This window comes from Pelophylax lessonae (genome assembly GCF_965119305.1).
Source record: "Pelophylax lessonae genome assembly, chromosome: 5".
NCBI classification, from domain to species: Eukaryota; Metazoa; Chordata; class Amphibia; order Anura; family Ranidae; genus Pelophylax; species Pelophylax lessonae.
In genome coordinates, this window is record NC_138772.1 from 76,373,810 (window position 1) to 76,387,790 (window position 13,981).

A 13,981-nucleotide genomic window follows, 5' to 3' on the forward strand; every position below is an offset into this window, starting at 1 on the left:
ACCCATAGAGATAAGTGGCAATGGAACGCAGATCCGCCCGCACTTCGGGGTGCACAAGCTAGGTGTGCGGTTCAAGCAAATGTGATGCAGCTTGTGGCACAGACAATGGCACGAACCCCGGCTTACGGATGATGTGCACACATTGGGGGGGGGTAAGTAGAGCATGATCCCTAATATCCACTGATCCCATCAAGGTTGAAGTAAATATATACACATGTATTGCTGTTTTCATTTGGACCTATGCTCGCTGTTCGCTGATTTATGGTGGGCCAGTAGGCCTTTTGGCTCTGAAGAAACAAAACATGTCAGCCAGGCATATACAGACACCATCACGTCACTCTGCACCATTGGTGTATCCCAGCAGTCCTTGAGGTGATTGGTTCCACTTCTTTTACATGCGTGCAAGACCTTAAGTTGTGATAATAAAGATCACATAAGACCACTCACCTTCCCGCATACCACTTGAGCGCAGGCGAGATATTGTCTTGGACTATTTGCCTTCCTTCACCAGGGAGACTTTTTGTCTTCTGTGCACATCAAGGATGCATACCTGCATCTTCCTAACGCATCAGTATATCCTACATTTTGCTGTGGGGATTCTACATTACCAGTTTATGATCCTGTCCTTAGTCCTATTCGATGTTCACCAAGTGCTCACCCGAGTACTAGCCCAGCTGTGCTCCTGTGGCACCCCCCGTGTGGCATACCCACACAACTTTCTGTTGAGGAAACAGTCCCTGTGGGCTTTGTTGAACAATGTGGTTCTGACTATCCAGATTATGCAGAAGTTCAGATGGATCCTGAACCATCGGAAATTAGTGCTGGAACAAACTCATTTGGAGTATTTGGTCTAGTCCTAGACACTCAGAAGCTCAGGGTCCTTCTCTTTTGTAGAAAGCTTCTCCAATATAAGATTCAAGCCTACTTCACCCCTTGAAGAACCATAAGTTCCAGGAGATTCTCACAAGGCTTGCCATGACTTGTAGATTTGTGTAAGCTATAAATGAAGCAGCTTGGAGCTTATGCAGGGCACCAGGTGGCTGAATGTTCTGTCAAGGAGTAAAGAAAAGGTGACTATGTGTTGGGGATGAACCTGTTGCTTTGCTCTGCATGGACAAAGCGCGCCTTACCCATAAAACTTTCAGAGAAGATTTAAGAAACAAGGGTATTGCCCACCTTCACTGCCGTCTTGCTTTTCAGCTTAGCGCTCGGTTCAAACCTACAGTTCTACTTTACAGAAAGACCATTGTCTCCTCAGCTGTGTTCTGTCACCGACTTATAATAACATCCTGAACTTTTCCATACCTGATAGAATAAAACATGAGGCTATTTAGCTTGCTCTCCTTTCATCTTCTCTCAGCGCATCTCACATAATAGAAATCACTGGGGGGAAAAAATAGTTTTTGTACATCCTCACCAGTTCCAGGCTCTTTCCTTTGTGTATGATATATGCTGCGGTTTACCAGACTAAGCCAAGATCATCCTTGAAAAGTCATAATTTACTTAAAATTCACAATTGTTTCCAGACTACCCAGCCTAGAAATAGCTGGAGATCTCTGCTCTGCAGTTTAGAAAACACACATTTTACTCTCCATCTGCATTTTATGACATGTTCAAGATGTTTTAACGAGAATGTGATCTCTTTATTATTGAGTTTATAATCAAAATTAAATTAAGACTTATTTTGGATAAACTTAGTCTGAAAAATACATTACATGGTCAGCATAGAATGAAAAGCAGCTGTAAATGATATGGTATGTTTAAAGTTACTGTTTATTGGTAGTCTGAATTTGGGAGCTGCAGAATGGCCCAAAGAGACCCTGTCACTGGAAGCCTAGCACATCATCACCTTCTAATAGCATCAGTGAACTCACCTGATGTCAATCTTGCTCATGAAGAAGTGTAGTATTCTGTTCTTAATATCAGAATGGGAACTGTAGTGTCCCGGCAGAATGTTGAGAGTGGGAGAAGCACTCTACTTTCTTTCAGAAATACAAAAAGCCAAACTCCGGTCTCAAAAATAGGACAGGAAGGGAGGGGGTAAGTGGTATCTCACCACTATAATGTAGCATGGAGTGTTTGACTTTCCTATTTACTACGTGACTTTTCTTGGGTTTTCTTTTTGCTAAATTCAACCTTTGATCTTATAAGCTCCGTCCTGATGTAACTGATCATTGGGTCAAACGATGTGAACTGTTTTAAACCCGGACAGGATATTAGGAAGGTTGGGTTGTACAGCCAGGTAAGAGAGTTCTAACACTGCAGTGAAGGTCCTTGGGAAATACAGTGGTGTTGGGCAACAACTTATTTCATGCTCTCGGGTATTTAGGGGCAGAAGTACAATAGTCCTTTGGAGAGTAAACCTCCTTTTAGGTAAACCATTCCTAAGAGACACATAATGACTGCCATTGCCAACCCGCTTCTAAAGATGCTAGTTTTGTGGCTAGACCAACTTGTTAAAGTACGGTTTGAGTCACTGACTTGGAACAAGAATGTTAATATACCTTGCAAATGAAGGTAATACAAACACCTTGTGAAGATAGTTCATAGACAAGGTTTTTTTTTGTTTCTTTTAAAAGTTTTGTTTAGTTGAAAAGCTCACTTTAAAAATAAATTACATAGCCCTGCCCATTTCACAATAATAATCTAAGATTTTGCTGCAGTACGTACTTTTAGTTGGGTACTGTCCCCTACCAAAACTTTTCCACCGCTTGATGTCACTATCATTCAATCCACTTCCTCTGAGTCCAGGCTGTTATGGAGCTGCCCTTGGCTGGTCCTTTATGATGCCAGCCTGCTGCACAGAAAGGAGCTCATACATCATTATGTGTGCGCCATTCAGGGCAGAAGTAAGGAGTGCCCACTACTGCCACTAAAGGCCCATACACACTTGACGGAAATCGGACGAAATATCCTCCGATTTTTCTCTCTCTCTTGCTCAGCGTCCATTACCGTTTTTAGTTGTTACAGTACATAAATGTTCACAAAATTTCTCATCCAATTATTATTATTATTATTATTATTATTATTTTTTGGGACATTTGTTGCTAGACTTCCTGGTCGTCAGCAACTTCAAATCATGCGCGGTCTTTCGTATCCGATTTTTCGCGGACGTACTGCATACACATTAAACGAAAATTAGTCGTCTGGGGACGGACGATAAAAATGTTGGTGTTTGTCCCTCCGTTTTTTTTTCTTTGAAAATGTCGGCATCGGCTGCTGAAAGTTGTGTACACACTAGCCGAAAATCGTACGATTTTACCTCGGACGGGAATTTTCGGCAGATTTTCTACTAGTGTGTACCCCACTTAAAGAAGTGGAAGGCCAGAAGACCTTTTGTATAACAAAGGGTGGGGGTAATTAGCTTTAATCATCCTCCACAGATAAGACAGATTTACCTGCAGATATGGGAAATCAAAACGTGCTAAATTGGTGATTCTTCTGGTTCGATTATCAATATAAATCATTCTTGCTCTATCTCTTTTTCCCAATTCAGCAGCTGGAGTCCCTCTATAAATATATGGTATGTTTTGCAGAGGATGAGTAGCAATAAATACAAATAAGTATTGCAGGAAATATATAGATTAGTTTACATGTTGAAGGATGCTGGCCTTGCAATATAGGGTGCCTGGGTAAGATTTCCACCCGCAAAGTTTGTCCATTATCTCTGTGGTGTATGGGTTTTTCTACCCTTCGTTTTCTTCAACAACCCAGCAATGGAGAGTGATTGATGTGTGATCAAACTGGCCCCAAAATATGTGTGTGTGTGGTGAGATCATTAGATTGTACACTCCTCTAGGGAGCAGAGATTGATGTCTGTGGTCCCTTCTACTTTGTACAGTGCTACGTAATATGGCAGCACCATGTAAATGAGCTAAAGTTTTATATTTGCCTGGAATCATTTAAAGGGGGGCCGTCACAAAGCAAACTACCTGTGTGAAAAGCTCTGATGGAAGTTTTTGTTTTTTCTGGCTAATGTGATGTATGGTGGCAGAGAAGGTAAGCCTTTTGGGGTTACCAGCACATGATTTTCTTGTTCCGAAGCTAGTCTGCAGCCCGAAAGTCTTAGGATGGCAGCTTCCACCCAGTGCTTTAGTCAAGGTATTTTGGCTTGTGACCAATTCCCCTTTAGCTCAGTTTCGCTGTATGCTCACAAGCACATAGACTAGTAATTGGCTGTTCCCTTGTTTTACAGAGACAGAATGCATGCCATGGAGAAACAGATAGCCAGTCTAACTGGCCTGGTTCAGACCGCACTTTTCAAAGGGCCCAGCCCAAGCAGCAGTAAGGATGCACCTGGGTAAATATCTAAAACCTTTTCATGTCGTGCACTACTAGCTAAAACCCAGGCCTGGCGTCACTAGACAGACAGGCTTAAGTGTGGGGGGGAATCTATTGCCTGAATGTGCATTGTCACATGCTAAGAAAAGTGAGCCGAGGGCCAATGGCTCTCTAGTAAAACACGCTGACCGAAAAATAAAGAATATTGTGCAGTTGCATTGTAAGTGCAATACCTTTTTTTTTTTCTCAAGTGCCATCATGCTGGGGGAATACAGCTAGAGCATATAAATAAGAGGATTGAGTGTCTACTTTGCATAAAATCCCTTAAAACTAAAATGCATAGGAGAATTCCTAAAGGTCACCAATAGTCTGTGTTGTCAACAGAAGAAGTTGTTCACTCTAATTGAACTTCGGCAAAAAGTGAAATGCCTAGATGAAATACATATATGTACCTGGCAAAGACTTTTTAAATCTGTTCTGCCTGCCTTGTGGTTTACACAACTCTTCCACAATTCACAGCCAAGCAAGTGACAACAATATGTCCTGGTTCAGCTTTGTGGATTGCTGCGTGACCCCATCTACCTGCTTGTTTGCACATCCATATATATCTGTACTGATGATTTATTCTCAAGCTGTAAAGGAAATAGTAGAGTGATCTTCTTGGTGGAGCATTGTGGGAGAGGTGTGCAATTCTCAAGAAAGGTGTGCAGTTATTAAGAAAATGGAATTACAAGTCTGGTAGACGGTATACCTGTTCACATTATAAGTATTTCAGCTTGCGCTGAGCCTTTTCCCTGTCTATTCACAAGGAGGACATTTTTTTTTTTTTTTTTTTTTTAAAGGACCGGATGATGATTTTGTTTAAAAAATGAATATTTATTCTCTTTTAAGTATGCACCTCATCTTTAAGGCTGGCTTTAGATCTATGTGTTGTGGTTGCAACGTTTTACCACATTACCACAATGCATGGTAGGGCATGGCACTCTGTACAACTGACAGACCAGCACTGAAGCCTCCTATAAAGTACATGCAGTGCAATAAATCAAAATAATAAAAAGAAGGGGCAGGTCCAGTTTTTTTCATCCAGCGCTGTGTTTTGGCAGTCCCTTCTAAATGAATGGGCTTCATTAACGCAACACATGTTAATGCATAAAATAATAAATGTTCATGTGAAAACATGCTGCGAAGTCCCCTCACTTTGCATTGTATGTCAGTGTGCATACAAATGTACGCCAACACAAGTCTATGTGTTCCATTGACTGGCCTTCATTTGATGCATTTTTGTTTAGATGACATGATGAAGCCTTCAGAAAATCAAACCATGCGCCCCAAATTCATGTCATATAATATTTCACTTTTACCATCAAACGTGTCAATTTTAAACTTTTTAATTCAAAACCCTGATATGTCCCTCTCCCTCATACTAGGAATCTGCTGCTGTTTAAGGCTGTTATTCTTTAAAAGAAGTTTTATTTGGCAGTTAACCAGCTTTTATTTACTGCATTTATTTGTTCCTTCTTTTTCATGTAATTCCTGCTTTGCTTAATAAAACTTGTTTTCTTCCTTGCAGTTGCTCTGCATGCATAGATAAATACAATATGAAAACGTCCATTTGCTATAAAAAGAACTAAAATGCATGTGTTCTTTTAACTTGTCTAACAAGCCCCTAGCATGCTAATGTACTGACTTTAAATTTTATTGTGGGTATTTTGTGTTCACATTTATTGCATTTATTTACAGCAGTAATGAGGTTATCCAGAAAAGCTTCCATACATTTATTCCTAGAGGAGGACTTCTTAAAAATGTACTGCTCTCAGCTCAATAGTGATTCACCAAAGACACGAGGGCTGTGTGTTGTCACAGCCCTTAACAGAAATCAACTGTTCTGATAAGAAATGCTTATTAGGTGAAGTGCTGTGGTAGATACCTATTCAGCAGAATAATTACGATAGAACCGTCCCTAAGGTATTTTCAGATTTTACATCACTAAACTACTATACAGTGTAAAAACTGGAAAGAGTTTAAAGGCGATCTCCAGTCAATATATCTAGATATGACTAGATCGCTGTGAAGATAAGAACTTTTGGATATAAGTGGCCAGGGCAACCTGAGCCTTGACACGCTATACAACCTCTTGGTTGGGGACTAGGTTGTTACGGGTTACACTTGGAAGCAATAATAATCACACTCTCAGATTTTTTCCTCTGTTTCTTGGTCAATCTAAAGCAAGCCATGGATAATGCAAATTTCTTTCCTTCCACCACGGGTGGAAGGAAAGCGAATCGCTTGATTCCCCCATCAACACAGTGTTGATGGAATACCTCCTGCAGTGCTATAGGCATCAGCAGAGATCACATGTAAAAATATCTGACAGGTTAGTTGTACTAAAGTCGATTGTTGGATTGACTTCTGTACAACCAACCTGCCCATAAATGGATCGAATTTTGGCAGGTACCTGCTTGTCAGGTTGCCAGGAAACCAAACCACACAGAGATGCAGGTAAAATAAAGAATTTTATTGGAGCAAACAACAATAAATGCACAGCAAGAGTGAGAAGCAAGATCAGGAACAAGCCGGGGTCAAGTCCAAAGCAGGTAGTCATCCAAGCCGGTGTCGAGTCCTGAAGTGGGTAGTCATCCAAGCTGGGGTCGAGTACAGAAATGGGTAGTCTGTCGATGCCGGGCCGTCTGCCGATGCAGGGTCGAGAGCCAGGGGTGTCCTCAGCCAAGCCTCGTCAGACACGGAGGAACACAGAGAACAGAAGACTGCTAGCAGTGGAGCACAAACTCAAGGGCAAAGACTGCAACCCATTAGGTGATTGATATAACCAGGTGTGCAGCATCATCACTGTGCGACACCCAAGCAGCAGCCAAGTGATGATGTAATCAGAGTTTAAAGGAGGCAGCAGTCTGCACATACTCCAAGATGGCTGCCAACAGGAAGGCAAGGCAAGACCTTGACACTGCTGAACTGGACAAGATTCGATCCATCTATGGCCATCTTTAGGAAAACAGGAACAGAGGTGTTTGTGTTAGCATTAGCTAGAGTAGAGAATGGTTAAAATCTATCAGTTGTGCTTTTTTGCTGACAATATGCCCTTGGGCAGATTTCAGCGTACTTGTTGTCCTGGAGAGACAACAGGAAGTGAAAGGAGGTCTCTCCAAAGTGAAGCAAAGTACCATCTCAGACAGCTGTCACCAAAACAATGGTCTCCGCTCTGGTAGGAACTGTGACATTTTGAATGTTCCTTTACCTCATGTTGGGGTGACAATGGTCACTGGGACAAACAGAGATTAGAAATTTTCCAATAAGGCACACAGACTGCGAGTCTTGACGGAAGTTCTAGCCTTTCCCTACTCTTTCCAAAAAAAATAAATAAAAAGTTATGGATGTAGATCCACTGCATTTAGATGCATGCATTGCTGTAGTTCATTCGGCAAGTAACATGATATTGTCTCGGTGGTGCAGACACTTACCGCCCCGTTGTTGTCAGAGATTCACCTACCTGTTAATGTGCAGCTGTATTCACTTACCTTCCCCAGGACCTCTGTTGACTTGATAATACTACATTAAGTACCTTAACCCGCTACACATGCTGCCATTTCTGAATGTCAGGATAATTCCTGATTGCTGAGTGGATCTACTATTAAGTTTATCCACAGTCTCCCCTTTTCTCAAACATTTTGTAGGGTTCATCAGGACCAACAAAATCTGAGTTAATGAAGTGTTCTGGAATGAGGGTCCTCAATAGTACAAAAATGGTATCCTGCCTGAAAATAGGGAAGGTGCCATGTTTGACACATCTCCAGTTGGTGGATCATCACAGCATTTAGCTTATCAACAGCTGGTGTGCCAAGTGTTGTCTGAGCTCTGGTGTGAACATGGACACAACAGACAGGTGCCATTGTTCCTCTGTTCCCGACTAATTGTTATATGGTTGTGCTACTTACTGGTGTTCCAAAATAAACAATTCACTACTCGCTTCTGAAGACATTAGGTAAGCCTATTTAAGATGTTGTATTTAACTTGTTTCTTGTATGTACCTGGCATAGAAAGCTAATGGGTACAGCACAGACAATTTGTTTTTTGTATTTTTTTATTTGTGCTACGATTCTTCTTACAAATATAACATGTATGCCATCATTATGTGAATAGTATTATTAGTATTATAGAATAAGTATCTGATTCAGATACCAGCCCCCTCTGTCATCTCAGGCACTGCGGCAATTAGACTGGTAAAGGGTGGGGCTGCACTAGCATCCAATCCGGCTTTGTTGCATACACATGTGGAAATAGACTAATGCTAGCCATACACTATATGAAAAAGTGGCCAAAATTCGGTCATGTAGACAGTTTTTCAGTTTTTCGGCTAGTTAATGGGCACGAATCAGTAGAATCAGTAGAATCAGTAGAATCAGTAGAACAAGAATTTCAAAGCTTTTGGCAGATACGTCAGTACACTCCTCCAAAAAATTAAAGGAACGCTTTTTAATCAGAGTATAGCATCAAGTCAATTAAACTCCTGGGATATTGATCTGAAGTTAAGTAGCAGAGGGGATTGTTTTTCAGTTTCAGCTGCTTTGGTGTTAATAAAATTAACAGGTGCACAAGATGGGAAACAATGAGACGACCTCCAAAATAGGGATGGTTTTACAGATATAGGCCACTGACATATTTTTTTCCCTACTCATCTTCTCTGTTTTTCACTGGTTTTGCATTTGGCTAGGGTCAGTGTCACTACTGGCAAAACCTGGACCGTATAGAGGTTGCAAAGGCAGTCCAACTCCTCCAGGATGGCACATCAATACGTGCCATCGCCAGAAGGCTTGCTGTTTCTCCCTGCACAGTATCATGAGTATGGAGGATATTCCAGGAGACAGGCAGTTACTCTAGGAGAGCTGGACAGGAACCTAGAAGGTCCTTAACCCATCAGCAGGACCAGTATCTGCTTCTTTGTGCAAGGAGGAACAGGATGAGCACTGCAAGAGCCCTACAAAATTACCTCCAGCAGGCCACTGGTGTGAACGTCTCTGACCAAACAATTAGAAACAGACTTCATGAGGGTGGCCTGAGGGCCCGACATCCTCTAGTGGGCCCCCGTGCTCACTGCCCGGCATCGTGAAACTCCATTGGCATTTGCCATTGAACATCAGAATTGGCAGGTCTGCCACTGGGGCCTGGTGCTTTTCACAAATGAGAGCAGGTTCACCCTGAGCACATGTGACAGATGTAAAAGGGTCTAGAGAAGCCGAGGAGAACGTTATGCTGCCTGTAACATCGTTCAGCATGATTGGTGGTGGGTCAGTGATGGTCTGGGGAAGCATATCCATGGAGGGACTCACAGACCTCTACAGGCTGAACAATGGTACCCTGACTGCCATTAGGTATTGGGATGAAATCCTTGGACCTGTTGTCAGACCCTACGCTGGTGCAGTGGGTCCCGGGTTCCTCCTGTGCATGACAATGCCCGGCCTAAGGTGCCGAGAGTATGCAGGCAGTTCCTGGAGAATATAGGAATTGATAATATTGAATGCCCCCCACGCTTGCCTGACTAAATTGAATAGAACACCTTTGGGACAATATATTTCGGTTTATCCGATGCCACCAGGTTGCAACTCAGTCTGTTCAGGAGCTCAATGATGCCCTGGTCCAGATCTGGGAGAGAATACCCCAGGACACCATCCATCATCTCACTAGGAGCGTGGCCCGATGTTGTCAGGCATGCATACAAGCACATGGGGCTACACAAACTACTGAATTGCTGCAATGAAATTTCAGCAAAATGGACTAGCCTGCTGCATCATTTTTTCACTTTGATTTTTGGGGTGTCTTTGAATTTAGTAGGTTGATCATTTTTATTTCGATCAAACAATGTGGAATCCTTTTGTTCCTAACACATTACCCAGTTCATATCAGTATAGATATCCAGCATGATATTTTTCTCCATTGAGATCTGATGTGTTTTCAAAGTGTTCCTTTAAATTTTTTAATAATGTATTTAAAGCACAACTCCAGGATTTACTTACTCAGCTTCCACCACATCTGCAGTGCTTTTTTTAAATTATGTTGCCTCTATCACTATAAAAGGATGTTTAATATCCCTGTGACATCATCACTTCGCTCCCAAGCCTCTTGTAAGCCTAAGGTGCCAGGAGAAAACTCTGGAGAGCAGTTGATGCCATTTCCTTAAACTAACTTCCTGTCCCATGAGTCTTTGGGACACCTGCAATTTCTGGGTGACTATGAGTTGTTCTATGGATGGTAAAATGGGATACTGTTAATCGTGATCACTGCCTAAAGCGAAAATTGAACATTCTGTCTATCGAAAAACGAAAATGGCACATACAATTGTGCCATCATATTTTTAGTATGTATGTTGGATCAGGCACTTTTGATTGCAGCATGAAAATCACAGCTGGCACACTAATGATGCAAAAACCGAATGACCTGACGATCGACAAGAATTTTCATTCATTTTTCAACTCATTTACGGCCTGCTTAACACACGTGTTACTGGGTGGGTCCCTATTGTAATTGTTATACATTCAGTCCTGCCCAGCAGTAACGTGGGCAATGTTTGATGTCACCTCTATAGTCTCAAGGACTTGGTGGGGGGGAAACCAGTCGATTTGGCTCAAGCTAATAGGTGGCTGTGCAACGTTTACTGTCATACAGCCGGATGCAATGAAATCGGAGGCAAGAAGTGAGGTTTTATTAGTGATTACATACAAGATGCCAAATGAGAGAAGAATGAATACCTGGAAAGACTTCAAAACGTATATGCAAAAAAAATATATTTTAATTTACAAAATTGGAGTTCCTCTTTAACGGTTTGAGATGGTTCAAATGCTATGAAACCATAAATTCCAGGCAGTCAGTTTGTATTGATACACAGCAGCCAATCAAAAATTTCACTGTCCAGTTATCGTTTTTTAGCATAGATTTGAATCTGGTTGGTTACTATGAAGACAGAGGAAACACAGACTGTCTGACACCACAGACATTTTAATAGGAGCATATTATATGGAAATGTTTGACGTCCATGAGCAGACAACACTGAGCACTCCAGCCTGTAGATACCTTGTTATTTACATAACTAGGTTGGGAAGGAACCATAAATTCAACCCTAAAAGTTTGCTAAGTTGATGATTAACTATGTTTTCCATGTTTTTCCGTGACACCTTATATTATTTATCTTGTTGTCATCCATTTGACTACTCTTTTATATGTCTACTTCCTCCAATAATAATTTACTTTTCTTTCTTCGCATTACAGTGAGAAAGTCATTAGGTCTGCAAGCAGCACTCCTCCCATCACAGACAGTCCAGGTACGGTATAGAGCTCGGTGGCAATTTATTTGCTTCGGACAGTTTGTTCCTCTTTAGGTATATTTCACAGAATAAACAGAGCAGGCTGTTAAGTCTGTTCTCTGACTTTAGTGTCCTGCTCACTTAGCCATCACTCAACAACAGAAGGATCCAACCAGCTGTTCATCTTGCAGATCGGACATGCTAGCTTTAATCCAGCCTCAATTCAGCTTTTCTATGCTGTTTCATCCAGATTGTAGTACAGACCCACATTTAAGCCAGGAAGAAAGGGGGTCCTTTTCCCCCGAAACGTTTTAGCTGTATTTGTTGTTTTTAACAAATAATTTAAACCATTTTTGAACAAAATGGAAAATTGTGCTAGGCGCTCCTAATCACATACTCACAACGTGTCCATCCGTTAGGCGGTTTCACTGTTGAGACCAAAGAGGCAACAGCCTCTAGGCTTAAAACCCAGATACCTACATTGACCACAAACTGAACTTTGGTTCGGAAAACACATTTAATTCTCTATTGATTGAGTTAGTCTGTACTTGCATTGGTCCAGTGCTATTACACACCTATCAGACTCCGCAGTAGAAGACATAGGGAGGCATCTAATGGAATTACAGGGATGGCGTAAGGAGCTGTTTTTCCAAGTGTTTTCACTCATAGTTGGAGCTTGGTGTGTTGTATCACCCTTTTGCTTCTAATATCATTTTGGAAATCTAGCAACAATATCTCTATTCTATATTTTCTAGCTCTGTTCCAGCCCGTCTTAACATCTCACTTTTCCTGCTACTACAGTAGTGTCCCCACTTTGCCTAACCCTTTCTAACAGTGATAACTTGCACTGAAAGTGTCCTGCTCCGTTTCCTGAAGGCACTGCCCTTAACAGTGCTAAGATCCTGGCGCGGAAACAAAATGATTTAGCATTTGGTGCAGTAAGCATCAAATTAAATTTGCTGCTCAGTTGATATTATCTCTTGGATCAACATGTTGTTGTTCCCTGACTCATTAACTACTGTATCGTCCCAGAACATCTAAATCACAGTTTTTCATTAAAAAAAAAGCTTGTTGATGTTTTTATTACAAAAGTATACTTGGCAAGCTTTCCAAGCGATGACCAAGGATAAGAGTAAGCTCCACAGGAATATACCCATATTTCACAATGTTTGTCCTAAAAAGGACCATTTGAAGCCATTATAAATGAGGCCCATTTTGCAATCCTGTTTACTGCCACAGAAGAGGACCCAGGAGGCTTCTTGGTATTGTGTTTGAGGCCACTTGAAGCCTCTACCGGCAAAAGCAGTGATATTCCGACTAAAAAGTGCATTGACGCAATGGCGTTGATTTACTAAAACTGGAGCACTCAGAATCTGGTGCACCTGTGCATGGTAGCCAGTCAGCTGTTAACTTCAGCTTGTTCAATTAGGCTTTGACAGTAAAAACTGAAAGCTGATTGGTTTCCATGCAGAGCTGCACCAGATTTTGCACGCTCCAGTTTTCATAAATCTCCTCCAATGAAGCTTAGTGGAATAAAGCAGTGAGAGCCTAATATCATATAACGAAAAAGGTAGCAGTGGGCCTAGAATCATAAATGATTCTTCCATAGTGCGAGAAAAAAGCAACATCTGTCTATCCCAAAGGGTATGTAAAGGCAAAACTTTTGGGTTCCAGATTGAGTGGTCTGTGTCTCCGCACAGGGGACGATTAACCCCACTACCATTATTACTGAGACACAAAGCAAGAGGAAATCCTTAATGTTAAAATAATCGTTTAGTTAAAAGCTGAAATCTTCCAATGGGGACAAAATGTTCTGGTAACAACTGTCTACGAAGAGAACTTCCCTCACTTTGGAGAGCTTTTCTCTCACTTCCTGTTGCATCCCCAAGACAGGAAGTGAAGGGAAATGTCCCTAGCAGGACACAGACTGTAAACATTTCACTAAGAGGAGTTCCAGCCCTTCCCTGATGCATACACTGCCCAGCTGTGGTACTGCATGTATAGGACTTGAAGAAGCAAGGAAGTTCATGCGATCTCCCTCCAATGCTACTTATAAGGGGTCATGTGATCTCCCACCACCTGACATTTAAAGGCTTGTTCACACCGCAACACCTATTGTAGTATTACAATACACTGTATGTTTTGTGGTACATTGCCCTATATTGTTAATAACACACGTCTACAGCGCACATGTGCGATATTGTGCGATATAGTGCACCAAAACACAGACGCTAGTTGCAGCACTCTGCGTATTAAAAAACTCTGCAGGACCAATTCTAAGGTGCATTAACTATCTGTTTAAAATGAGTCAGCGGACCAATGCAGTGTGCCTGAATGCACAAAGAAAGTGTTCATTGCAGGACACCACTTGGAGACCGCAAATGCTTATT

At 41.7% G+C, this 13,981-nt stretch overlaps 1 protein-coding gene across 10 annotated transcripts in view; it reads left to right on the forward strand.

Annotated features, from left to right (window-relative positions):
• The window catches only part of KIAA1217, a 958,874-nt gene that overhangs the window by 885,440 nt on the left and 59,453 nt on the right, over window positions 1–13,981 (forward strand). For 9 of the 10 annotated variants that reach the window (XM_082258357.1, XM_082258354.1, XM_082258356.1 and 6 more), the window contains 2 exons: window positions 4,196–4,300; window positions 11,557–11,609. In XM_082258357.1, the coding sequence (XP_082114483.1) occupies window positions 4,196–4,300; window positions 11,557–11,609 (158 nt within the window). The remainder of the gene's footprint in view (window positions 1–4,195; window positions 4,301–11,556; window positions 11,610–13,981) is intronic. The other variant, XM_082258355.1, reaches the window with a different exon arrangement.